A 25,249-nucleotide genomic window follows, 5' to 3' on the forward strand; every position below is an offset into this window, starting at 1 on the left:
GCGCAGAAAACCTTTCCGGGGCAGTTAAGACGTCCTCCTGGCACAGGGGGCACAAAAGCGAGAAAACAGACAAGCGAAAATAAACCAAAATGTCGAAAACCGCGCTTCTCGTCACAGTGACGTGGAAGTCTTAACGCCCAAGCTATAAACCCTAAATTCGAAATCTCGCGGGATCTTGCCGTTCTCTGACGCTCAGAAATTGCGACATCTCACAGAAGTTTCAGAGGCTACTACAGGCGATTGCTGTGGCTCAGCGCAGAGCGGGAGGGTCAGGTGACCTAAAGGCTCCGCCCATGTCTTTCCTTACCGGTCCGTCTCACGCCTGCGCGGGCAAAGGAGACTTGGCGCGTGGCTTGGGCTGCCGGCGCTATGGGGCTGACCCGCGTGCGGGCTATTTTCTTTGACCTGGACAACACACTCATCGACACGGCCGGGGCGAGCAAGAGAGGCATGTTGGAGGTAACGTCCCGGCTCCCTTGGCTCTTCTCCAGACTCAGCACGCCCCAACCCCGTACTGCGCGGGTCCCCCAGTGCCCACTTCCCAGACCCAGGAAGCACTGGCCGCACTCGTCCTTGGAGACTTCAGTAGCTCTCTGGGGGCTGGAAAGACCTGGGAAAGGGCGAGCGGGCTGGGGGTCTCGGCTGGGAGGGGACTGCCTTCCCCGACCCCAGTCCATAGGCTCAGGGAACTGGCTTCTTGCAGACGGTTCCTGCTCAGGGGACCCGGAAGCATGTCCTTAAAACTGCCACGATAGTGGAACCGCCCACAAACGCAGGTAGATGGTCACCGTGCCACTGTACACCCGTGCTGAGCCAGGTAGAGTTTGGACAGTTCAGACTATGCGCGCATGCATCTGAGCTTAGTGGCGGGTCTTGCGGGAGGGACATTTCCCCCAACTTCGTCTTCAGTGGACTTAGAAGAGAATCATTGAAGGCAGCCCCAATTTTTGACCCAAGAAGTTACGTAAGTATCAGAGGTGAACCCCGATTTGAAGCTGCATCTGAGAATTTTTTCTGCAGAACTCGCTTCTGGCTTTCCTGATCTGCTCAGATTTCCAAGGAGACACTGCAAAAATCCGTGCTGCCCCGGTGAGGTATTGCTCAGCAGCATCCTCTCCGTGTACCTACAAATGCTGTTGCAGACCTTCCCGGCGTTTTCCAGCCCCTAATCCACCCTTGCTTTCCTTCCTCTACCTTCAGCTTCAAGGAGAAATCGAAGGATTATCAGATGTGAAAAAACCCACTTTCAAAAGCCAATCCTTTCAACTCTGAATGTCCCGTCCTTCATACTTCATCAGGTAGATTCCGTCTCCCTGGATCTTCAGCTTCTTCATCCTTTTTTTACCCCCTTGTTCATTCCACTCGTGCTGCATGTTCGTAGTCTTTTTTGTGTGTTTTTTTAAAAAATGAAAAAGAACACCTCCCTTGGACTCTTTCTATAGTATATATTGCCTATCTCTCTCAGCCATGGTTTTAGAGAAATCTATGCCCCTGATTTCCTTGTCTCTGTCTCCTATGTATTCCTAAATCCATTGCAAGGTAGCTTCTGTCTCTAGCTCTAGAATGAAATAGATGTGCCAGGTAATTGGGCCTATCCCCACAGTGCCAGAGTCACTGGATATTTTGAATGTATTTTTTTATTTGTTTGTTTGTTTAATGGTGCTAGGGATCTACTCCATGGCCTTGGCACATGCTACACAAATGCTCTACCACTATACTACATCCCTAGCCCTTTGAATCCATCTTAATGCCTTTATTGAGGCCTTCCATACTATTTATTGTTCCTTTCATCTTCATGCCTTTGACCTTGACCTCAAGGACACATCTCTGTGCTATATTGCCTCCAGTAATCCTAAGTGCCAACAGTACATATTTTTTTAAAGAGAGAGAGAGAAGAGAATTTTTTAATATTTATTTTTCAGTTTTCAGTGAACACAACATCTTTATTTTATTTTATGTGGTGCTGAGGATGGAACCCAGCGCCCCGCGCATGCCAGGCGAGCACATTACCGCTTGAGCCACATCCCCAGCCCAACAGTACATATTTTTCTATGTGTTCTTAACAAGCTAAGACCAGTATGTTGCAATTAAATTCTTGTTTTAGGCCAGTTTTTGCTAATAGGACAAGAGTTCAAGCTTTGAAATCAAATATTTGAATTAATAACTGTCAGGTAAGTTTAATACAATGCATGGGAAGTACAGAGCATCCAGTGTTTTACTCAGTGAATTGTACCACCATGTACCCTAACTTCTACCCCAATGCATATCCCCCTTGCCATTATTTTAGTTACAGCTAGACTCATCTCTCATCTAGACTGTTGATGTGATCTTGTCTCCAGGCTGGCCACATCTAGTTGATCCTCCGTGTTCCTGTCACAGAGATTTCTAAAGCAAAAATTAGAAGTAGAACCAGATGCAGTGGAACATGCATGTGGTCCCAGCTACTCAGGTGACTGAGGCAGGAGGATCATTTAGTCCAGGAGTTTGAGACCAGCCTGGGCAACATAGTAAGACTCTGTCACATACACACACAAAAAAATTAGACTATATTTCTTCCTACTCTGTCACTTTCACTTGTATATCAGTACCATATTTTGTTTTTCAGATATCTCTTACTGCAGCTATTAATAGATGTTGTTAATTTTTGCAGCTTAGGTTGCCTACAGCTAAATAGTGAACTTTGTTTGACTCATGGTAAATGTTGAATGAATATTGGGTTGATGGACAAAAATTTTGATCTAGTCTTAGTTCTGTTACCACTCCCTTTATAAATAACTTATTAATTAAGCAGAGTTTAATGGTGTGAAAACTATCATGCAAGGATACATCACTACTCATAAGTGTTGATCTATTCTTAAGTAACCCATGTCAGATTTCATAAATCATCACAAATGATTTATGAATCAAAAAACAGGGAAATGTCTGGTCTTTATCTTGGGCTTAGGGAGAAGAAGTAATATACTGACTATATATGTCAGTTTAAATATTTTTTTAATCATCTGAGAAAGGTATATTTTTTTAACATCTTCAGACCTGTTTTTCAGTGTCAATACCCAAGAAGAAGGCTTATACAGAAATGTAGTTTCTCACTTAAACAAAGCAGAAAAATTTTTGTATTTGTGAATTTACTTTTAAGTGATATGACAGAAGACATAATAAATATATTTATAGATGCATTAGAAAAAGTGGAGGAGGAAATGAATTGCAATTTCAAATAGTTTGGTCAGATTTGGCCTCATTGGATAGATATTGTGTGAGCAAAGACTTATAAACTAGAAATAACAGAAAGTCTATTTGAAATGCAAGACTGTGTGCAGATAGTCATACTTTGTGGGTGTGTATTTTGTGGGGGAAGGGGGGACATACTAGGGATTGAATTCAGGGGGCACTAGATCACTGAGCCATCTCCCCAGCCCTTTTTTGTATGTTACTTACAGACATGGTCTCACTTCAATGCTTAGCACCTTGCTAAATTGATGAGGCTGGCTTTGAACAAGCAGCCCTCCTGCTCAGTCTCCCCAGCCACTGGATTACAGGCATGTGCCACCACTCCTGGTTTATTTTTAAATTCAGCCCCTTCACATCCAAATAATTGGTATTAAGAAAATACTTTTGCCCAATCATATGATATCAAGTGTTACGTGGTTCCCAAACCAGCCCCTCACATAAAATAACAGTTAGCTAAACTCTAGTTTTCATGATAATAATATTAGTGCTAGATCCAGAGAGCAGGAAGTAGAATAGATTTCCTTTTTATACATATTCTGAAAGACAGCCTTAGAGATTTGAAGTGGATGAGTTTATTTTAATCTATAAACTAATAACCCCCAACTATCATAATAGGTACCTGATGGGCTCATTGTATTTGAATCCTTTATAAATCTGCTTTCCCCATGTATAAAATGTCCTCATCCCTTCAAGTTAAAAATCTTTTCCTCCACCTCCAATTTAATCAAAATTCATAGTCTCAACACAGGTGCTAGGAGAGTTTGTAATGTATACTGATTAAACTTAAGTGTTAGTTCTATTTGAACTAATATGTAAATGATAAACTGTTCCCTAATGATATTAACATTATTAAAATGCTTCCTCTTGTCCCCAACAAATCTGTGGTTGCTGTGTGACAGCAATGGTGTGTGACTAATGAGAAACTTAATGCAAAGGATGTAATAGGAGAAATTTTGAAACTCAGGGAGCAGTATGCCATGTCTTCACAAATATCTTCCCTTTAAAGTGAGCCAATTCTGTTTTTTCAGAGCCCCAAAGAGTGTGGATTACACATTGCCAATTGTAGTGACAGGTAATTGGATTATTATTGAGAACTCTCTGTTATCTAGCTGTGAACCAGCCATTTGCTCTCTAACACTGTGCAGTCCTAGAAGCCTATGTCCTTTCACTGTGAAGCAAGGGTACTAAAACTAGAAAATGCCCTTTGATCATAGCTTAAGAGTAATTAAGTTATGTTTTCTAGAAAAGATAGTAACATAATCACAGAGGTTGAAAAGGCTTGATTGAAATTTTAACTTGACAGAGCAAAAGTTTTTAAGTATTTTGCCTTCATCTAAAACTCTTATGGCTGGTTGTTTGTTTGTTTGTTTTGGTATTAGGGATGAACCCAAGGGCACTTTACCACTGAGCTCTGTTTACTTTTTAATTTGAGACAGAGTCTCACTAAGTTACTTAGGGCCTTGCTAAGTTGCTAAGGCTGTCCTTGATTCTCCTGTCCCAGCCTCTTGAGTTACTGGGATTACAGGCATGTGCCACCGTACCTGCAACATTTTCTGATAAGCCAAATAGTCTGAATTTTTTTCTTTGTCAAAAAGGATTCTCATATGCTTGAGGGGAAAACAATGTATGTTTTATCTTTTTTTCCTTTTCAATAGGTGAAGCAGGTTTCTGGTGTGAATAGCATGCCACTTGTTCCTTGTGTAGTTTAGAATAATACATTTTTACTTTTTAGACTGCTTTGCTTGGATTTTGTTTGGTTGGTTTGGTTTTTTATTTTTTGCAGTGTTGGGAATCAAACCCAGGGCTTCATGCGTTCTAGGTACATGTTCTACCACTGAGCTACACACCTACCCCATCACAGCAGACACTTTTTAATCCCAGCCAGGTACATTGCATTTATTTCCAAAGATACCACCCACCCCAGTTGCCCTGCATGGTCAACTTTTGTCAGAGGCATACCCTGAGACAGGAACTTCAGGTGCAGGTATTCATTTGGGAGTTGATCCCAGGAAGCACTCTAAGGCTGTGGAAAAGTAAGACAGGTAGGAAAAGGATTCTAATGCAGGTGATTAATGAGCAGGTTTCTATTTGTGTGAGTAGTGGGGGATGTCTGGGAGGCAGTATACAGAATACAGTTGTCCTTCCCAAGGGAAAAAAAAAGCACGGGGCTGGGGAATGTGGCTCAAGCAGTAGCATGTTCGCCTGGCATGCATGCAGCCCAGGTTCGATCCTCAGCACCACATACAAACAAAGATGTTGTGTCCGCTGAAAACTAAAAAATAAATATTAAAAAATTCTCCCCCCCTCTCTCTTTAAAAAAAAAAAAAAAGAAAAGAAAGAAAAAAAAAGCAGTGATATTTATCCAACAATTTTAGTCCCTCCTTGGTTGAGGGTTGCTCCAAGGCAACTCTTCAGCTGCAGACTGGACATGTATGTGTCTGAGGCCAAATAAAGTCTGTAAGCAAAGAAGCATGAAGACTTGCAGTATGAAGGCATTGGCATATATGGGAACAGCAGGTGCCAAGGAGTTTTAGGCAGCATCCACTACAGCATGGGTTTCTAGGCCTTTTATGAAATGGTTTCAGATGGCCTCTACAGCCTCGTCTCTTAGCATCCTTCCTCAGACACCTCCCATTTTGGCTCAACTCAGCTTGCCTTTTCTAGATAAAAAATGTTTGAGCCAGACACAGTGGCACATGCCTCTAATCTCAGCAGCTCTGGAGACTGAGGCAGGAGGATGGTGAGTTCAAAGTGAGCCTCAACAACTGAGCAAGGCACTAAGCAATTCAGCAAGATCCTGTCTCTAAATAAAATATTAAAAAGGACTGAGGATATGGCTCAGGGGTTAAGCGCCTCTGGGTTCAATTCCTGGTACCAAAAAAAAAAAAAATCCAAGCTCTTGGCCTCATTCCTTCTGTCTAGAATGATTTGAATCCTTCTCCCATAACTACCTTATCTGCATGGTAACACCTTCATTTAAATGTGACTTCCTCTGCCGAGACTTATCCAACTACCCTTAACAATTAGTTCAATTTTTTCCCCCATCATGCTGGTCCACTCAACTGTCACAGCACTTAACCCAGCATTTACAGTGATTGTGTGCCTGCTTTTCCATATCAGAACAAGAGAGCTGGTCTCCAGGGTCTAAGACATAATGTCAAGGCTAGTGTTTGGGCTTTGGAAGTAGGTAAATGTGGATTAATATAGCTTGGGCAACTTTTTAACAGTTCTACACTTCCATTGCCTCATGTTAAAAAGGGAATTCCCTTGTAGAGTTGTAGAAAGGGATAGAAGTAATGTTATGTGTATCTTTAGTAATAATGTTTGCCATGTTAGGGTTCGTAGTAAATGTTAAAAGATAGTCCAAGTAGATAAGAATATAGAGCAATAAGCTTGCGGTTGTAGCTTAGTAGTAGAGCACTTGCTTGTCATAACCAAGGCATTGGATTCAATGCCCAACACTGCAAAAAAAGAGAAAAAAAATGAAATGGCTGTAGATAAGAAAAAGTTAGACAAACTAGCATTAGTTTTTCTGGGAAGAATCTAAACAATGCTTGTCAGAAAATAAGCACAAGTTTTATTTTCCCGTTGTTGTGACCAAAATGAAAGGTGATGGACTTAAAATTGCAAAATAAATGAAGGCTGTGTGTGAAAAAATCTTAGAATGGAAATTTTTTTAAGGTTATATCTTTTCAAGATGAAGCAGTGGAAGTTTAGAACTGTTAAAAACTCACCTAAGTTGGGCGTGGTGGCACACACCTGTAATTCCAGCAGCTTGAGGAGACTAAGACAAGGGGATCACAAATTCAGGTTCCAGCCATTGCAACTTAGCAAGGCCCAAAGCCTATTTGCAAGATCCTATCTCAAAATAAAAAATTTTTTAAAAGACTGGGGATGTTGCTCAGTGGTTAAGCACCCCTGGGTTCAATCCCTGGTACCAAAAGAAAAAATTTTGCCCAAACTGGGATTCAGACCCATATTTGCCTATTTCCAAAGCCACATGCTTATCTTTCTGCTATGTATGCCACACACATAAAGACAGAGAATTAGTTGTCTGGAGAGATAAGAGGTCCTCACTATTTGATGTCTTTAAAAAACTAAGGTCAACTCCACCAGAAATGGTGCGGTAATGGAGCTGCTTCAGACTCAGCCACTATAGGACCACAACTTCTAAGGACATTACTGTTACAAAGTGTATTAATGGAGTTATTTTCCTTTGTTTAGGTAATAAAGCTCTTAAAGTCAAAATACCATTATAAAGAAGAGGCTGAAATCATCTGTGACAAAGTTCAAGTTAAACTCAGCAAGGAATGTTTTCATCCTTATAGTACATGCATTACAGATCTGAGGACTTCACACTGGGAAGAAGCAATCCAGGAAACAAAAGGTGGCGCAAACAATAGGAAATTGGCTGAAGAATGTTATTTCCTGTGGAAATCTACCCGTTTACAGCATATGACCCTAGCAGAAGACATCAAAGCCATGCTCACTGAACTTCGCAAGGAGGTCCGCCTTCTCTTGTTAACAAATGGTGACAGACAAACACAGAGAGAGAAGATCGATGCCTGTGCCTGTCAGTCCTACTTTGATGCTATTGTTGTAGGTGGAGAACAGAAAGAGGAGAAACCTGCACCTTCCATATTTTATCATTGCTGTGATCTCCTTGGAGTACAGCCTGGGGACTGTGTGATGGTTGGTGACACATTAGAAACTGATATACAAGGAGGCCTCAATGCAGGACTGAAAGCAACAATCTGGATAAACAAAAATGGAATAGCACCACTGACATCATCCCCCATTCCACACTATATAGTTTCTTCTGTACTAGAATTACCTGCTCTCTTACAAAATATAGATGACAAAGTCAATATGTCAGCTTAAAGCACATATTACGTTCAGTTCTAAGAATAACTTAAGATTTAATGACCATTTTGTGAAGGTCCTCCCAACTTTATTGCTTTTGACAACCAACTATTGACTTGTATTTATATCCGAAAATGCAGGTTGCATTAATACAGGTTATTTTCAGGAATATGTAGTCCAGAAAACTTGAGGAAATACATTATTTGTTAGTACGTAACTTGAGATTTTTTAAAAATTATTAATGTTTTAGTATCTTGGTTCCATGATAGCTTATGCATGGATACACAAATGCAGCTTATATGACCTAAAAATAGATATTTTTTAAAAAATAGATATTCCAAAACATGTATAATAGAGATTTATTAGAGTGATTGAATCTGATTCATATGAAGTGTTAAGTCATGCAGATCAAGGCATTTCACAGTGAAATTATTCTGCTATTTTTTAAATAAGTCATATTTTTGCTTCTTCTGGGTGTGTATTTTCTATTATGAATCTAATTTTTCTGCATGAAATTTTTGGGGCTTGTTTTTCTGTGGTGTGTACATGACAGCTCCAGTTTAAAAAAAAAAAAAACTGCTAAAATCAACATGTGGTGCTCTTTTTCCATGCCAATTTCACATGCCAATTTAAAGCAAGCTTATTAACTTCCTTGTAGTCTTTACTGCTTATAGATCTACTTTTACTGTTGTTCCAGGCACACAGTGGAATTGAGGGGACTCAACTTGCTGGGGATAGGTGCAAGTCACATGGCAACAAAAGTCATTTTTCCTCCTGTGGATCTGTAAGGGGAAAATTACCTTCATGTGGCCTAACCAGGTAGTTTCCCTGCCCCCATCTGTTCTCTATTTACTGATTTCACACATATGCTGAAACTAGTAGAAAATAAGGTTTTGCTCTAAACTACTTCCAGGGTGCCATTTTAATACTTGAGTGACTCTTAAAGTTACCATCTGCCTTAAGTCTGTTATTCACATTTTCAGAAATAATCACTGTTTTGCAAATTTTTGTATCTAATTCAGGGTTCACTTGGATCCTATTAATTCATAGTTCCATGGCAATATATCAGCTGGAAACTAGAAAATTTTCCTAAGCCATGAGACTAGACAGTCTTGTAATTCCACTAACTAAACTTGTACTGAAGTGGTAAAGAAAAGAGTGGTTAATAAAGGAAATATTAGGATCGTTTTTGGTAATACGAAAAAAAAAAAAAAAACTAAAAGTACTAATGTAAAATACTAGGTGGTATATTGGGATTTGCAAAACTGTAACTCAAAGATGGATAATTGAGTTTTTTATTATACCTGAGAACCTAAAAGGCAATTATTTTTTGTCTGCTACTGAGAACCAAATTTTCTGCCTTGTACAAATGTCCTTTTGTGTTTACTTAAGACTCTTGATTGTCCCAGGGTGCTGTTGCTATGAAGCTAAACATCTAAACAGGGTATGTTTGTATTTCCAATATGCCACCATCTGACCTTGATTAAATTTTAGCTATTAGAAGTTGGTAAGTTTGGAGGCTTTTGAAAAAAACAATTATGTGCATGATTTCTCTAATATATTGATTGATGTGTAGTACTAAGGCTCATACTAGCCCACAGGGTGGATGTGGACAGTGTCACATCCATTACTGATTCATCACTCATACATTATGCTAGCCAGTCTCAACAAGATAGCTCATAGAACATTATGTGAGCAATTATTGAAAAATTACCCAGTGGGGACTGGGCACAATGATTCATACTTATAATCCCAGCTACTGGGAAGGCTGAGACAGGAGGATCACAAGTTTTGAGGTCATGTTGGGCAATTCTAGTTAGAACTGTCTCAAAAAGGATTGGGCATACAGCTCAATAGTAGAGTTCCCTGCTCAATACCTAGTATCACAAAGAAAAGAATCTAGGGGGAAAATTAAGGATTAAGCTATGCAGTACAGCAGTGCAATTTTACATTCCATTTGCACCCTTCCTCTGGGAAGAACTTTGTAGTTTTCTATTTTGTGGGTGGAATGTTACAGAAAGTATTTTAAAATATTGGAATGGAACCATGATTTTATTAGTAGTGTTTTGATTTAGGATAATATTCCTCAAAATTAAACAATGATATAACAGTGGCTTTTTGTTACCTTTTTTTTTCATAGTTTCCCTATAGTGGCACACTCATACAAAGCCAGAAATTCTCGGTTGTCCAGAGCTTTCCAAATACTATAAGTACAGAGGCCTAGGGTAGACACTAACTTGGGCTATCAACAGGTGGAAGTGTTCTGAGTTCACATGCACATCCACTAGTGCACAGCAACTAGATCTGGTTGTAGGGGAGCAGTTAGCTTTATCACTTTCGAACTTGGAAAAAAAAAAATCCAAATGGCTGCACTCAGGCTGGCAGTTCATGTTAGGTGTCACCTAGGAAGGAGCTCAGCTGAGGCTGCTGGACAGGGTGGCTGGAATTAACCTGACTCTCGAAGTGGACCTGGACCCTCTCCATGAGGCTAACCTGGGCATCCTCTCAACATGGCAGCTGGATTCCAGTAAGGATCATCCCAAGGGAGCAAAACATAATATGTAGATACTTATTAATCTTTGGTTTGCATTATGCAAAAACTAGTCAAAGAAAAATAATTACACCTGTAAACAGGGCAGGTCCTGCTTTGGCCTCTTAGACAGGAAAAGTCCCAAAAGAGATGAGGAAAGATAAGAAGGGAAATGTTTTCACCAAGTGAAGCATGCTGCATTCTGACATATTTTGAGATTGTCATCAATATTTATGATAAATGAGCAACTAAACTCATTTTTTTGTCCAATAGAATTGTACTACAGTTCCATTGCTTTTTAATATCAGTGATTTTTTTAATCACTGAGAAGTCAGAAAAACCACTCATCTTCATTCCTCCAAATGTATTCATCACTCAAAAATTTTTGCATATTTCACAAGTCCACTCCCCACCCAACATATAATATACATGCCTATCTATAGAACTCTCAAAAAAAAAAAAAAAAAGCCTTGTTAATTTCTTGGTTGCTAGCACCATTATTACACTTGCTGAGCTCCTAATAATTAAGAATGTCATCCACAAGTCCTGTGTTATTGGGACCTCCTTGTGAGGATAAAGCTACCAACCTTGAAGTCTGCTCAAAAATGTAACAAAGTATAATAAGTTAATAAAATACTCTAAAAATTCACAGAACTTCACTCAGTATCCAGGAGATGTCATAGAAATATTGACTCTGCTTCTCTAAAAATAGCTCTAAGCCTGGGGTTGTAGCTCTGGTAGAGTATTTGCTTAGCTTGCACAAGATCCTGGATTCAATCCCCAGCATCACGAAAATATATTAACAAAAGCAAAGTTATTGTTATATTTAACTCCTGGGAATGACCAAATTTTGTGGAAGGTCAGTGGCTTCACTCCTTCAATGATTAACAAACACCATGAAGCCAGAGTTGGAAAGAGTAGATAATACCCGGTGCATATTTAGGCTTGGCACCCATCTACAGGCTTTGTATTGACTAAAAATATTAGCTCAAGGGGTTTTTAGAAAATTTCTAACAGCTTCATTGTGCAAATGAGAAAATGAAAACCCTGCTTGATGAAATGGCTCACATTAGGTCCACAGTGGTAAAGTCTGAACCATGCCCCATCCTACTCTGCCCAGGTCTATCAAATTATGTGCTCAACCTAGCACATGTGGTAGATTTTTTTTTTTTTAAATCTGAGGATCACATTTGGGACATAGGTAAGAACTAGAGAACAACTTCACAGGAATTACAAGTTCAACCAGGGTGCTAAACAAGGATGGTACTGGAATTTAACTAAAATGAACTATTGTTCCTTTAACATCTACGTAGTGGGGGAAGATTTCTTCCAAACTCCAGGCTTTTCTGCTCATTCCTAGAACTATAGACTTGTGATCACTAAATCACAAACAGTCTTAATTCGGAAGCAAAAGAGTCCAGCCCAGTGAATCTACCCACATTCTAATCTTTGTCCAAGAATAGACCAGCCCAGCATTCTGCCTGGCTCATCACAAGGCCTGTGCTATTGGGATCTCCTTGTGAGTTTTTCTCCCATGGTAATCTCCTTGCATGTGGTGGAAGTGGGGAGAAAGTTCTGAGTTGGTTAGAACCTGCACTTGTCATGGTTGGCTGCATTGCCTCCAGGCCTGACCTGCACACCTTGTAGGCATTTGGGGGGCTCTTTAGTACCCCTTTCTGGACCCCTCCTGATAAACTAGTTTTGTTCCTCTTCTCCAGGGAGTTTTCTTCCAGTCCTGGCTCTTGGGAAGGTCTTCTACCACTGGCCCTTACCAGTGGATTCCCTGTCTCCCAGGCAGTCCTCCTAGGAAGGGTTCTAAATGGCTCCAGGTCAGCCTCTATCCCAAGTTCTTGCCCCATTATTAATAAAAATAAAGATATATCCCACATGCTCTACTGTCCTTTACACCCCTGCCATAGCCCCCTTGAATGCTCATGCTCTACAACAGCATGTCAACCTCCTTTTCAGTTTTATCACTGGATCCTACTCTCTAGTTTTGTGGAGAAGACAGTTCACACCCAGAGGGAATAGAACTCAGGTTTTAGTAGCTCTCTCCAAAGAAATCCCACAGGGCTGAGGCATAACTCAATGGTAGAAGGCTTGCCTAGCATGCACAAATCCCTGGGTTCCATCCCCAGCACCAAAACAAACAAAAAACCCTGCTGGGAGCCATTAGCCAAGTAGGTATGACAATTTCCTTGCCAGCGTACCCCATGTTGCTTAGTGGAAGGACTCGTGGAAATAGGACATTTTGCAGTGACATTGCATGTAGGTGACTTTGCTCAAGGACCAGGGCGGATCCGGGTTTAGGGTGTTCCCGGTTTAGGATAATCCGGGTTTAGGGCGTTCCCGGTTTAGGACAATCCAGGTTTAAGGTTATTCCTGCTGGGAATAGGGTGTATCCTGCTGCCTGAGTTCCCCTTGAGTTCTCACGGGATTCAGACAGTATGTTTTGGGAGACAGAAGCCCAGTGGGGGTGGATTTGGGCAGAGAACGTGGATTTCCCCAGAACGTGATTGTAGACGGCTGGTGTAAGTTCGGGAATAAAGAGTTGCTGTTTGAATCTACAAGCTGTGTGGTGGCTCGTGATTTTGTGCCCAGCCAGACTGCGGCATTTGGCGTCCGTGCGGGGAACGTCTAAAGCTTGGAGGTAAGTGAAATTGCTCGCCCCTGAGGAAGAGCGAAAGAATGGGTGACCAATTCAAAAAACAATGTGTTCTCGTTTTGATTTATTTTGTTTTTATTTCAAGTTGCCTGTTCCTAGAACTTTCTCAGGCAAACTGGGGAAAATGGTTGACTCAAGGTTTGAAGTTGTTCGCCTCCGAGCAAGAGAAATTGTTAGAGGAAGGAGGCACCCCAGTGAGACCAAGAACAATTAGGGCATATGTTGATACAATACAAAAATGTAGCCCATGGCTTTTTAAAGACGAGTTATTAAGTATATCAATGGGACCATCATGGTATCCTGTAGAAGGATTTTTCTTCAAGAAAGAGATGGCTAGTTCTGTTTACTACAATTGTCTAAGATCTTGTTTTTTACAGACATCTGATTAATTTACAAAGGTAAAGTGTTTAAATTATCAACCACTAAATATAAAATCAAGTACTCTTACTTATTAAGTTCCATAAGGTAATATATTTAAACATTATGTGTGTTTTCATAAATTGGTGAATGGAAAAAAGGTTTAATATTGCTTTGGTCTATGTCTTTGCTGAAACAAGGTTACTAAGTGTTAAGATTCTATCATGTGTAATTTATATACAAAGAGTATAAGAAGTTTCAGTTGGGTTTCAATTATACTATTATAGTATCATAAAAAACATGAAAGTCTTTCATTTTATTAAAGTGGAGTAATTTGTCTAAATCAAAAATTTTATAAGAGTTGTTTCAAAATGTGAATTTATAAAAAGGGTTAACGGTTAAAAAAGAGATAGAAAAAGATTCAAGATGTGGAAATATATTTTAATATAAAAGGTTAAAGGAAAAAGAAATGTTTCTAGATGAGATAATCTCTGTGTGGTAAAGTAAAAAGTTGTAAAATGCCATTTAAAAAGATTTTGAGGAAACTAGACTTAATTTAAAAGCTTGAGAAAGGAAGAAAGAAGAAAAAGGTATTTGTACATGGCAGATTGAGACAAAGCTTCTCAATGGAGTTTAAAAAAAAAGCCTTTGGTTGAAGGGCAGCCATGTAAACTAACATTGAAGCGATTTAAACAAAATCTAAGCCACATTAACCTCACTCCCCCACTGGCACCAAGGGCAAATTTGGGGGCCAACAGAGGTGAGGCAAAGAACCTCACACCCCCCCACTGGTGCATAGACCTATCCACAAGTATGGCTGTATGCTGGACCGGTAGTCAGTGACGGGTATGATCCAATTGCTGTGGTATCAACCTAAGACAGGAGGCTGACGCCTAAAGGTCAGTTTTCCGATGACGGGTAAGAACCATATGTTGAATTGGACAACCTACCAGGCACGGTCCTTAAGCCACATTGCTTGTTGTTTAATTAATCAGAAGGGGGGAGATGCTGGGAGCCATTAGCCAAGTAGGTATGACAATTTCCTTGCCAGCGTACCCCATGTTGCTTAGTGGAAGGACTCGTGGAAATAGGACATTTTGCAGTGACATTGCATGTATGTGACCTTGCTCAAGGACCAGGGCGGATCCGGGTTTGGGGTGTTCCCGGTTTAGGATAATCCGGGTTTAGGGCGTTCCCGGTTTAGGACAATCCAGGTTTAAGGTTATTCCTGCTGGGAATAGGGCGTATCCTGCTGCCTGAGTTCCCCTTGAGTTCTCACGGGATTCAGACAGTATTTTTTGGGAGACAGAAGCCCAGTGGGGGTGGATTTGGGCAGAGAACGTGGATTTCCCCAGAACGTGATTGTAGACGGCTGGTGTGAGTTCGGGAATAAAGAGTTGCTGTTTGAATCTACAAGCTGTGTGGTGGCTCGTGATTTTGTGCCCAGCCAGACTGCAGCAAAACCCAAATCCCATAAACCCCCTTCCATTTCCATCTCCACTTTCTCAATTCATATTCTTCACTTGGGTGGGGGAGTTCAAGTGTCAGGAAACAGGCTCTTATTAGCTACTTTGAAAACTCCAATGAAACTCACACTTCAGTATATGATAACTACTGACTTAGGTCAAAGTGTCAATTCTGACATCCTGGTACACAGCAAGAAGAAATATGGTACAACACAGATAAACTCTTCTTAAAAGATTGCCAAATAAGGGAGCTACGGTTCAGGGGCTTGAAAGGAGTGAAACATTTTATGTGGGCAAAGAAGGGACAGCATATTTCCAGAGAATTAGTTCAGTTCAACACAAATTCATTGAGTGTCAGGCAGTGAGTCCTAAGCAATCAGAAATTTACAGTCTCCAAAGCAGGAAAGTCACCAGCCTGGTTGAATAAAAGGATCTAAGTAGGAGATGATAAGAAATAAAATTTGGACAGGTAGGATGGACTGTCAAAAGCAGAATGTGAGTAGAATGAATCTGACATAACTTTCCTGTGTACATATATAAATATACCACAGTGAATCTCCACATTACATACAACCACAAAACTGGGATGTACTGGGATGTATAGAATAAGATGTACTCTTTTCTAGGTGTGGTAGCACACACCTGTAATCCGAGCAGCTCAGGAGACTGAGGCAGGTGAATAGCAAGTTCAAAGCCAGCCTCAGCAACTTAGCAAGGCCCTAAACAACTCAGTAAGTGCTCCGTCTCTAAATAAAATATTTTAAAAATATATTTATTATTTTTTTAGTTATAGTTGGACACAATACCTTTATTTTAATTATTTTATATGTAGTACTGAGGATCAAACCCAGAGCCTCACACGTGCTAAGTAAGCACTCTACCGCTGAGCCACCATAAATAAAATATGAAGGGCTGGGAATCTGGCTCAGTGATTAAGTGTCCTTGGGTTCAATCCCCAGTATCATAAAACAAAAAATAATTAAAAAATAAAAAGATATACTGCATGTTTGTACAGATATGTCAAAATATTACTGGCATGCATAACTAAAACAAAAGTTATAATTACTAAACTTTTAAATTAAAGTAATGTAAAACAATAAATAAATAAAGCAGTCTGTGAGACCAGGACAGAGGCAGATGCCTGTAATTCCAGCTACTCAGAAAGCTGAGGCAGAGGGATTACAAGTTCAAGGCCAATCTGGACAACTTAGAAAGACCTTGTCTCAAAATAAAATGAAAAGCATTGGTGATATACTTCAGTGGTAGAGCACCTCTGGGTTCAATCCCCAGAATCTTAAAAAAAAAAAAAAAAAAAAAAGACTGTGAAGAGGAGGCTTAGGAGTGGAGAAAACCACTATCAACGTTTTAGAAAAGGAGCAGCAAACCTTTTTGTGCATGTGTTTGTGGTTTTATGTGCACAATCACATGTGTGAGCAAGTGTGGGTATGGATGTGTATGAATAGTGGAGTGAAGTGAAAGCATGTGTGTGTAGAGGTGTGCCTATAGGAAACAAGTTATGAATTGCATAGTATCTGTGTGCATATATGTTGTAGTGATATATACACACACACACATAGAGAGGTCTGTGAGTAGTAGGATGCATGCTTGTGTTTTGAAGGATGAGGTGTATGTGTGAATGAGTGGCAAGGAGCAAGAATATAGTTGTGTGGCTAAGTTCAAGAGAATGTGTTTGGGGAATGTGGGTGTAGTAGGCTGTTGTGCACTTGCATGTGTGAGTGGTGGGGTATATATAGTGGTGAGCATGTGTATATGTAGTGACATTTGTTTAGTGGCTTTCAGTGTATATGAGTATCATGCTATGTATATATAGTGCAGCTGTGTGTAGTACAAATGAATCAATGGGGGATTTGTGTATATAGAAGGAGGTCTTTGTGGGGAATGTGCATGTGTGATGAATACGTTTTATGAATAATGAGGTATGTATGTACTGGGAAACAGTGGAACTCTGTGATGGTAGAGTGTGTGTATAGTGAAAATGTTATGTGTAGGGATTTGTAGCCGTATGATTTTTGGCAAGATATGTTTTTATTTATAATAAATATAGAATGTGTAAGTAGTAGGTATATGTGTGCTGAGAAGGCTGTTTGTATAACAGGATTACATGTAGTAGGTGTGTATGAAATATGGAAGGTTTGTACATGTGTTCTTAGTGAGTGTATGTAAGCAGTAATGTGGGGGTTGTATGTGTGCACAGAATGTATATGTGTGTGGATGGATGGTGTACAGTGATATTGTATTAACAAGGTGTGTGTGTACATGTGTGTGTGAGATAGTAGCTAAATAAGAACAACATGAAGGACAGATGGTTCCTTTATTGGGTTAAAATATGACTGACTAAGAGCAGGACACAGTAGCACATGTTTGTAATCCCAGGCCAGGAGGGCTGAAGCAAGAGGATCACGAGTTTGAGGCCAGCCTCTGTAACTTAGTGAGACCCTGTCTCAAAAAAATAAAAAATAAAAAGGACTGGAGATGTAGCTCAATGGTAAAGCACCCCTGGATATAATCCCCACTACTGAGAAGAAGAAAAAAAAAATCAGCCTTGTGAGAGAGAGAAATAGCTAGACAGGCTGGCAATCTCCCCTAAGATGCTGACTAGGGAATCATGTCATTCTTATTTGGTAACCACTACTATGTGCAGAAAGAGCGGGGAGGTAACTGTCTGTAGGCCCAGGAGAGAGGCTTCAGAGAAACCAGCCCTGCCACACCTTGATCTTGGACTTGTGGCCTCCCTGTCTGTGTATGCTAATGGCAGCGTGAGCTGACTAATACAAGAGATAACAGCTGGAATGCCTTCCTAGGGCCTGGCTCTATTTTATCATTCAGTCAACAAATATTTGAGCAGTACACATATACCTATATGTTGGGGTGTGTGTGTGTAGTAAGGTGTTCTTAAGCATCAAGTCGCTAGCAGAAAACAAAGAGGCCAAGCCCTGCTCTTATGCAGCTCATAGGTTCAAAGAATATAGGATACCTCATGGTACCTCATGCTTAAAAAAAAATGAAATGTGGAAGGTTTTACATGTGTTCTTAGTGGGTGTACATAAACTTTGCATTTCAAAGCTTGCATGTATGCATGCAATTCAGGCTCCCAGGCATTCCTAGCTAAGACAATATCCCAATGGTCCTGAACTACCTCTGTGTGTTCTGTCCAGTGGACCCTTGCATCTGGGTCCTTTACCTCACTATGGTATGATATAAATCCTCTTTTGGAGCCAGAACTAAACCAGGGTTCTGGAATCTTCATACCTACTTTTGAAGGGAATTTTATTCTAAATGAGAGAATGTCAGGATAAAAAATAAATCCCATAGCAAGAATATCAATTTTTAATTTCTCAATTAAATTCTGCAGTGGTTTGAGTGTGTCTCCCAAAGGTTCACATGCTGAAAGTTTGATCCCCATTGTGTGCTTAAGTGGGAGGTGATGGACCCTTAAGAAATGGGGCCCACTAGGAGGTAGTTAGGTCACTGGGGGAGCTTTCCTTGGAAGGGATTAAAGTAGCTTTTATGGAATCTCTGAGCTCTCTTGAGAGCAAATTGTCACAGAACAACCTGACCCCTGAATAACTCTTGGGCTTCTCTCTTCTGGCTTTGTTGTGTGCATTCCCATTGTCCTCTGCAGCACCCTCACCAGAGATGTGCAGTGCTATTTGGACTTTCAGTCTCTAATACTATAGCTAAATAAACCTTCTTTCTTTATAAAGTTAGCTTACCTCAGGCATTTTGTTACAGTTACAGGAAATTGCTTAATACGTCTCTTCTGCCCTTTGCTCTAGAAATTAAAGACTTTGAGGTTGGTGTAATTTCTAAAATGAACTTTCTTGTGTCATAATTTTTTTATTAAAGATGAAGAGAGATTTTATACTTTGACTTACTGTAAAAGCCCTCATCTGACTTCTGTTAGTTAGCTAAATATTAATGATAACTAATATTTTCACCAAAACAAAACTGAAAGAAAATATATCTAATTATAAAATAAATAAACTGATACCACCAAATGCTGACAAGTATGCAGAGGACAGAAATTTATTGGTTGCTGGTGGGGAATGCAAAATGGTACAGCCCTTTAGGAAATGGTTTTGCATTGTCATCTACAGTTAAACAGACTTACCCCAAAACTTAGTGAACACACTGGTAGGTATTTATCAGAGAGAATAGAAAACTTATGTTCAAACAAACAAAAAAATGTGTGTAAATGTTTATAGTAGCTCCATTCACAACTGCCAAAAGTAACAAGCTTCTGACTCACAGAACAACATGGATGAATATCAAATTCATTTTGTTAAGTTAAAAATTGCCAAACCCCAAAGTCCACAGCATGAACTTTACTTACTACAATCAAATCTTTAAAAATCAACAAGGAAAAAAATCAAGAAGGATACTAAGACCTTAATATTAACAACAGACTGTGACAAATGATAAATTTATAAAGGCATTATAAACATAAGACAAAACCTCATGACGATGGTAGAGGGTAAAGGAGTTGACGAAAATCACTTTGAAAGCTTGCATTGTAACTGAAAATTAAAGCTAAAGGAATATACATAAGCATTATAGTTTGTAAGTTTGTTTCTCACAGAGGTATGGGTTAATAATTCTGAAAGCACTTTACATCTATACTAAGGTTGAATAAATAAATAGTAGAAACGGGAGCCAGGCTTCTCACCATCAAAGGAAAATGTTGCAAAGAATTAAGAGGGGAAGGCTAGAGTGAAGTCTATGGTGTTGAACTTAAGTTGGAGACTTAAGTATGAACTCATGTTAAGTTTAACATGGATTATAAGTAGATTGGTAGGTAGATGATAGATAGATAGATATGCATACACTTAAGTCAGTATATAATATACCTATTTCCTGTGCCTGTCCACTGAGAGGGCCTAGAAGCAGCAGTGAGCATACTCTTATTCAGATCTTTGTTTCTAAATTTGATTCTCCAATAAAATTAATCAGGGCTCCTAAGAGATATAGCTTGATACCAGGGCTAACACAAGAAAAATATAAGAGGATCCTGGAACATTATATGTTACCTAAAACCAAATAGGAAAAAGATGAGAGTATCCCCAGGGGACCAATCTGAATGAGTCCCTGATGGCTAAGGCTGAAATAATTTGAGCAAATAAATAAATAACATAGCCTTAGGTTATAACTGAGAGTATAAAACAAATATGAAGAAGTCCATGCTGATATAAATAAATGATTGAAAAAAATAAATGAATGAGGGCTAAAATACAAGTCTTCCTTATAAAAGATTCTAAAGTGTGTGTGTGTGTGTGTGTGTATTCTCCCCTGTAGGAGGTGGGATTTAATCCTTCCCTTCTTGAGTGTGGGCTGGACTTAGTAAGTTGTTTCCAATGAAGAATATAAAAAGAGAAAATTGAGACTTTGCAGTGGAGAACCCTGGCAGTCAACACCTGAATCAAGTGATCAAGATTAACACCACCAATAATGTCATGTAGTTGGGTGTAGTGCACACACCTGTAGTACCAGCTACTTGGAAGGCTGAGACAGGAGGATTGCTTGAGCCCACTCCTCCTCACTCCTCCCCACTCCTCACTCCTCCCCCCTCCTCACTCCTCCTCACTCTTCACTCCTCCCCCCTCCTCACTCCTCCTCACTCTTCACTCCTCCCCCCTCCTCACTCCTCCTCACTCCTCACTCCTCCCCCCTCCTCACTCCTCCTCACTCCTCCTCATCCCTCCTCACCCCTCCTTACTCCTCCCCACTCCTCCCCCCTCCTCCCCATTCCCCCCTCCTCTCCCCTCCTCTCCCCTCCTCCCCCCTCCTCACTCCTCCTCACTCCTCCTCACTCCTGGATAAGGCTGAAACAAAAATTTGAGTAAATAAATTTCAGTCAGCCTGGGCAACATAGCAGGACCCCATCTTAGAAAAAAAATCAAGTGTATCACAGGTTACTCCCTAATATGATATGGCATTTCTCCAGAACCCAAAACAACAGTCTAATCCCCCCCAAAATGTCAAACAAAACCAAATTGAGGGGCATCCTATGAAATGCCTGGCTTGTGCTTCTCTCAACTGTCAAGGCCCTGGAAAACAAGAAAAGTCGGAGAAACTGTCATAGACCAGATATGAAGGAATGTTGACTAAATGCCCTGAGAAATCCTGTAACACTGGGGAAATTCAACTGGAGTTTAGCTAATAAATGCCAACCATTTCCTGGTTCTAATCATTGTACTATGGTTACATAAAATCTTAACATTAGCCAGGTACTGGGTGCAAGCCTATAGTCCCAGCCATTCAGGAGGCTAATGGAAGAGGTTCACAAGTTTGAGGCCAGCCTAGACAAATTAGCAAAACTGTCAAACTAAAAAAGAAAAAATTTAAAGGCCAGGGATGTGGCTTAGTAGTAGAGTGCTTGCCTAGCATATTCAAAGCCTGAAAAAAATCAAATAAAATAAATAACAAATTTTTTAAAAAAAGGAAAGTGGGAAAAAGAGTATATGGGAATTATTTGCACTCTATTTACAACTATCTTGTAAATCTAAAATTATTATAAAATAAAGCTTATTAAAAGGAAAATAAAATGGAACTTACTAATGGGGTCATATATAGTTAGGCTCAGTAGTCAATAAATTTAATTTATAGATATGATAAAAAATTTTGGAGGAGCTACAGAATTCAAAATATAAATACGATAGATTTTAGTTTTATCATCACGATGAAACATGGAAAGCTTCATAGAAATAGAATGTGAAAAGTATTTAAACTAAGAAAGGACTGAAACTTAGTAGGTCAAGATATTCAAATAATGGACTTTTTAGAGTAGACTGGAATGCAAAAATAGAAATGGAATCTTCCTCTATAGATTTTAAATATATTTATGTCAAAATAATTATGCCAAATATAATTTTAAAATAGCCAAGAGAGACAAGATTTTAAGAAAATAAATACAAATTTCTTTTTTTAAAAAATTTTTTTAGTTGTAGATTGACAGAACATCTTTATTTTATTTGTTAATTTTTATTTGGTGCTGAGGATTGAACCCAGTACCTCACATTGTGCGAGGCAAGTGCTCTACTACTGAGCCACAACTCCAGCCCCAAACTTCTTCTTCTTTTTTTTAAATGAGTTATTAAGGTTTTCAAAGGGCAGTGAAGCAAAATGTCCACAAATGAGTATATTTTCAAAATGTTCTGAGGTACATACTTAGCAATGACTCCTAAGGAATGTTCTAAGAACCTGAACATGGCAAATCTTTCCTTTAAATAATAAAACCATATGCTAACTCATTTGATTTATTTTAATTGAACTATGGAAGATGAGTGTGGACTAATGGATGCTGTAAAGTAAATGCAGTATCCTATGGCCATTCATCAAAGTACGACCATTTGAGGGTTGCTAGAATGTCTTAATGTCCCTACATCACATTGGAATTCACGGATGGCAATTTCATGATGGATCGCTCAAGAAACATTAGGATACCCGTTTTATAAATTATGCTTCCCATATTAATTGAAACCATTTCTAGAAACAAAATCAGCAACAGAATTCAATAAAATAATAAAACTTACTGTTTACTAGTTTTTCTCCTAGGTGTTGTGGGAGATGTAAAAGCACAAAAATTATCACCCCTAATTTGCAGAGTTTTCAATTTAGTTGGGAAACAAACAAGTAGGACTTACCAGTGGAAATTTAGATAGTGACTCAGGACTCAAGAGCTCAGATATCAGAATGAATGGTACAAAGCTGTGTTAATTAGGTTTGTGTCACTAACCAAAATACCTGACAAGAACAACTTAGAGGGGGGAAAGTGTATTCTGGCTTATGGTTTCATAGATTTAGTCCATGGTGGGCCAAGTCCTTTGCTCTGGGCTCAAGATAAGACAGAACATATGGTAGAAGGGCATGGTAAAATACCAACGCTCTGTTCTTTTCTGGCCAGGAAGGAGAGAGAGAGAGAGAGAGAGAGAGAGAGAGAGAGAGAGAGAGAGAGAAGGGAATGGAAAAGATGAGCCTTCCCAGGTTTCTTGCCCTGTTACCAACCTCCTCCAGCCACACCCCACCTGCCTACAATTACCACCCACTTTATCCATTCAGGTCAGGATGGTCTGATTAGGCTACATCTCATAATTCAATCATTTCAGCTCTGAATATTCCTATATTAACACAGGAGCTTTGGGGGAATCCTTCCCTTTAAACCATATCAAAAGCATACTAGGATCGCTTGCTCAATGGTTAGGATAATGCGGGTGCAATGGGTGTCTTCTCAGAAGGGTACAGATTTGAACACAACCTTGATGGATAGACAGACTCATGTTGACAGGAAAGTAGGACAGTGTGTTAAAAACATGAAGGCAGGAATGGTAAAGGCACTGTCAAGAATCTCAAGAATCAACAGGCATACAGTTTTGCTAGAGCAGGGGATCCATGGGCAAATGATAGAAAAATTTACACAGGTGGACTGAGATGTGCATGAAGGATGCTGGTAAGGGTTAGTGAATCTGGCTTCCAATGTCCAGGAAACATGGACATATCAAAGGTCTTGGGGAAAGAAGTATTGCCAGTTTCTAGAAAAATTAAGCTCATTTTGTCACAAGCAGATTGAGATATGAGAGGAGAAACATTTAGGAGGAAGGGACTGTGGTTTCACCTGGTCAGGCTTGTCTTCATTGATAGTGGTCTTTAGCACTCTGGAACCCGGATTTCTCCTCTTCTTTCCTCCCCTTCCCTCCTCGATCTCTTTCTCTCCCTCCCCCCATCTCTCTCTCTCTCTCTCTCTCTCTCTCACACACACACACACACACACACAAACACATGCACACATTCCTCAAGGATCCACCAACTCCCAGTGTCCTGAGTACATAATATTTCTTTCTCCTTTATCATGTATCCTTAGTCTCTCCCTGACATCCAATGTGCTCTAGAGACACAGTGATCAGGTGGGAACCAGAGACTAACGAGTATTTCCCAGAAGATAAGACTTACAATCTACTCATAGGATTTTCCCAGCTTCAGTTAATGACCTACTGCTGTCAGTTTTCCCCCTAGCTCCAGGAGGGCAAGATGATACGCTTCTAAATGAGGGCAATGAAGTCTACCTGTTGAGCCTCATCCGTGGTTAATTGGGTACAATACTCAGTTTCTAAGACAGTTATATGTTGAAGTGCCATTAATAATTTGTGATGAGAACAGAATGTTTAACTTTTCTCTGAGACACTGGGCAACCCTGCAACTTCACCTTCTACCTAAGCAACTACCTGAAAGGTAATTCTAATTTTCATTTCTCTTTGCCTCTCAATCTGACAGTTGGTTTATAACTAAATCCTACTATTTCCCTTTATATATCAGCTCTGTCTCTTTGGCTAGTTTCCCAGCTAAAATATCAGATCTGGAAACTTCCTGACCCTTTTTCTAGCTGGGTTTTCTACTGGCATCATGAATCTACCCTTCCATTCTGTCTTCATGGTTTGGCTCATGTGACCCTAGTCACCCAGAGTCAGGCCTTCCCCCATCTCCCTGGCTTCTAAGACCATCAGAAATTTTCAGAACAATTCTCATGTCTAGAGAGTGAGCAGTGACCATTTTCATTTTCAGACAGGAGGTTCAACTCTTTAGGCAGTTAGAAATGTGCAGTTAGCTCAGGATAGTAGCAGCAGGAGAGGGAGAGAGGACCCCTGAGCAGCTGGATCTAGCAAATTAAGGAAAATGCATTTTGTAACTGCAAGGCTTACCATTATGATTTTTCCTACTGTGGTCTCATGAAGGATCTGGAGTGCCTGACACAAAGAGTGAGTAGTGTGGCTAGAATTTGAGAGAGGGCACATGCATAGAATCAGTACAACTTGGCAACAGACTGGATATGAGGAGAGGGTTGGGGGTGACCGTTACCAAGATGGTGAATCCACATGGAGAAGCACCATATTTTATAGGAAAGGCAGTTGCTTCAGTTTGAGACTTGTTGACCAGATGTGTTTGGAAAACAGTTGTGGACTGTCCAGTGGGTAATGGGATATTTGGGGCATTAGGGGGTTGAGAAAGGGGGACAGGAAGACCAAAACACCAAAGAGAGTGGAGAGTCAAGCCAAGAACTCTGTGAACAAAAATATTTAAGGAAGGGAAAAAGAATCCCTCAAGGGATCATTGGGAAGAAAGAGAGAATGA

The 25,249-nt window shown here is 39.9% G+C and overlaps 1 protein-coding gene across 1 annotated transcript; it reads left to right on the forward strand.

Moving 5' to 3' along the window:
• Positions 1-313: 313 nt before the first annotated feature.
• Positions 314-10,204, forward strand: Nanp (N-acetylneuraminic acid phosphatase). Its single transcript, XM_027922032.2, has 2 exons — positions 314-459; positions 7,453-10,204. The coding sequence occupies exons 1-2, from the start codon at positions 370-372 to the stop codon at positions 8,107-8,109; spliced, it is 747 nt and encodes a 248-aa protein (XP_027777833.1). The 5' UTR covers positions 314-369; the 3' UTR covers positions 8,110-10,204.
• The last annotated feature ends 15,045 nt before the right edge of the window (positions 10,205-25,249 follow it).

Source organism: Marmota flaviventris, chromosome 2 (genome assembly GCF_047511675.1).
Source record: "Marmota flaviventris isolate mMarFla1 chromosome 2, mMarFla1.hap1, whole genome shotgun sequence".
Lineage (NCBI taxonomy): Eukaryota > Metazoa > Chordata > Mammalia > Rodentia > Sciuridae > Marmota > Marmota flaviventris.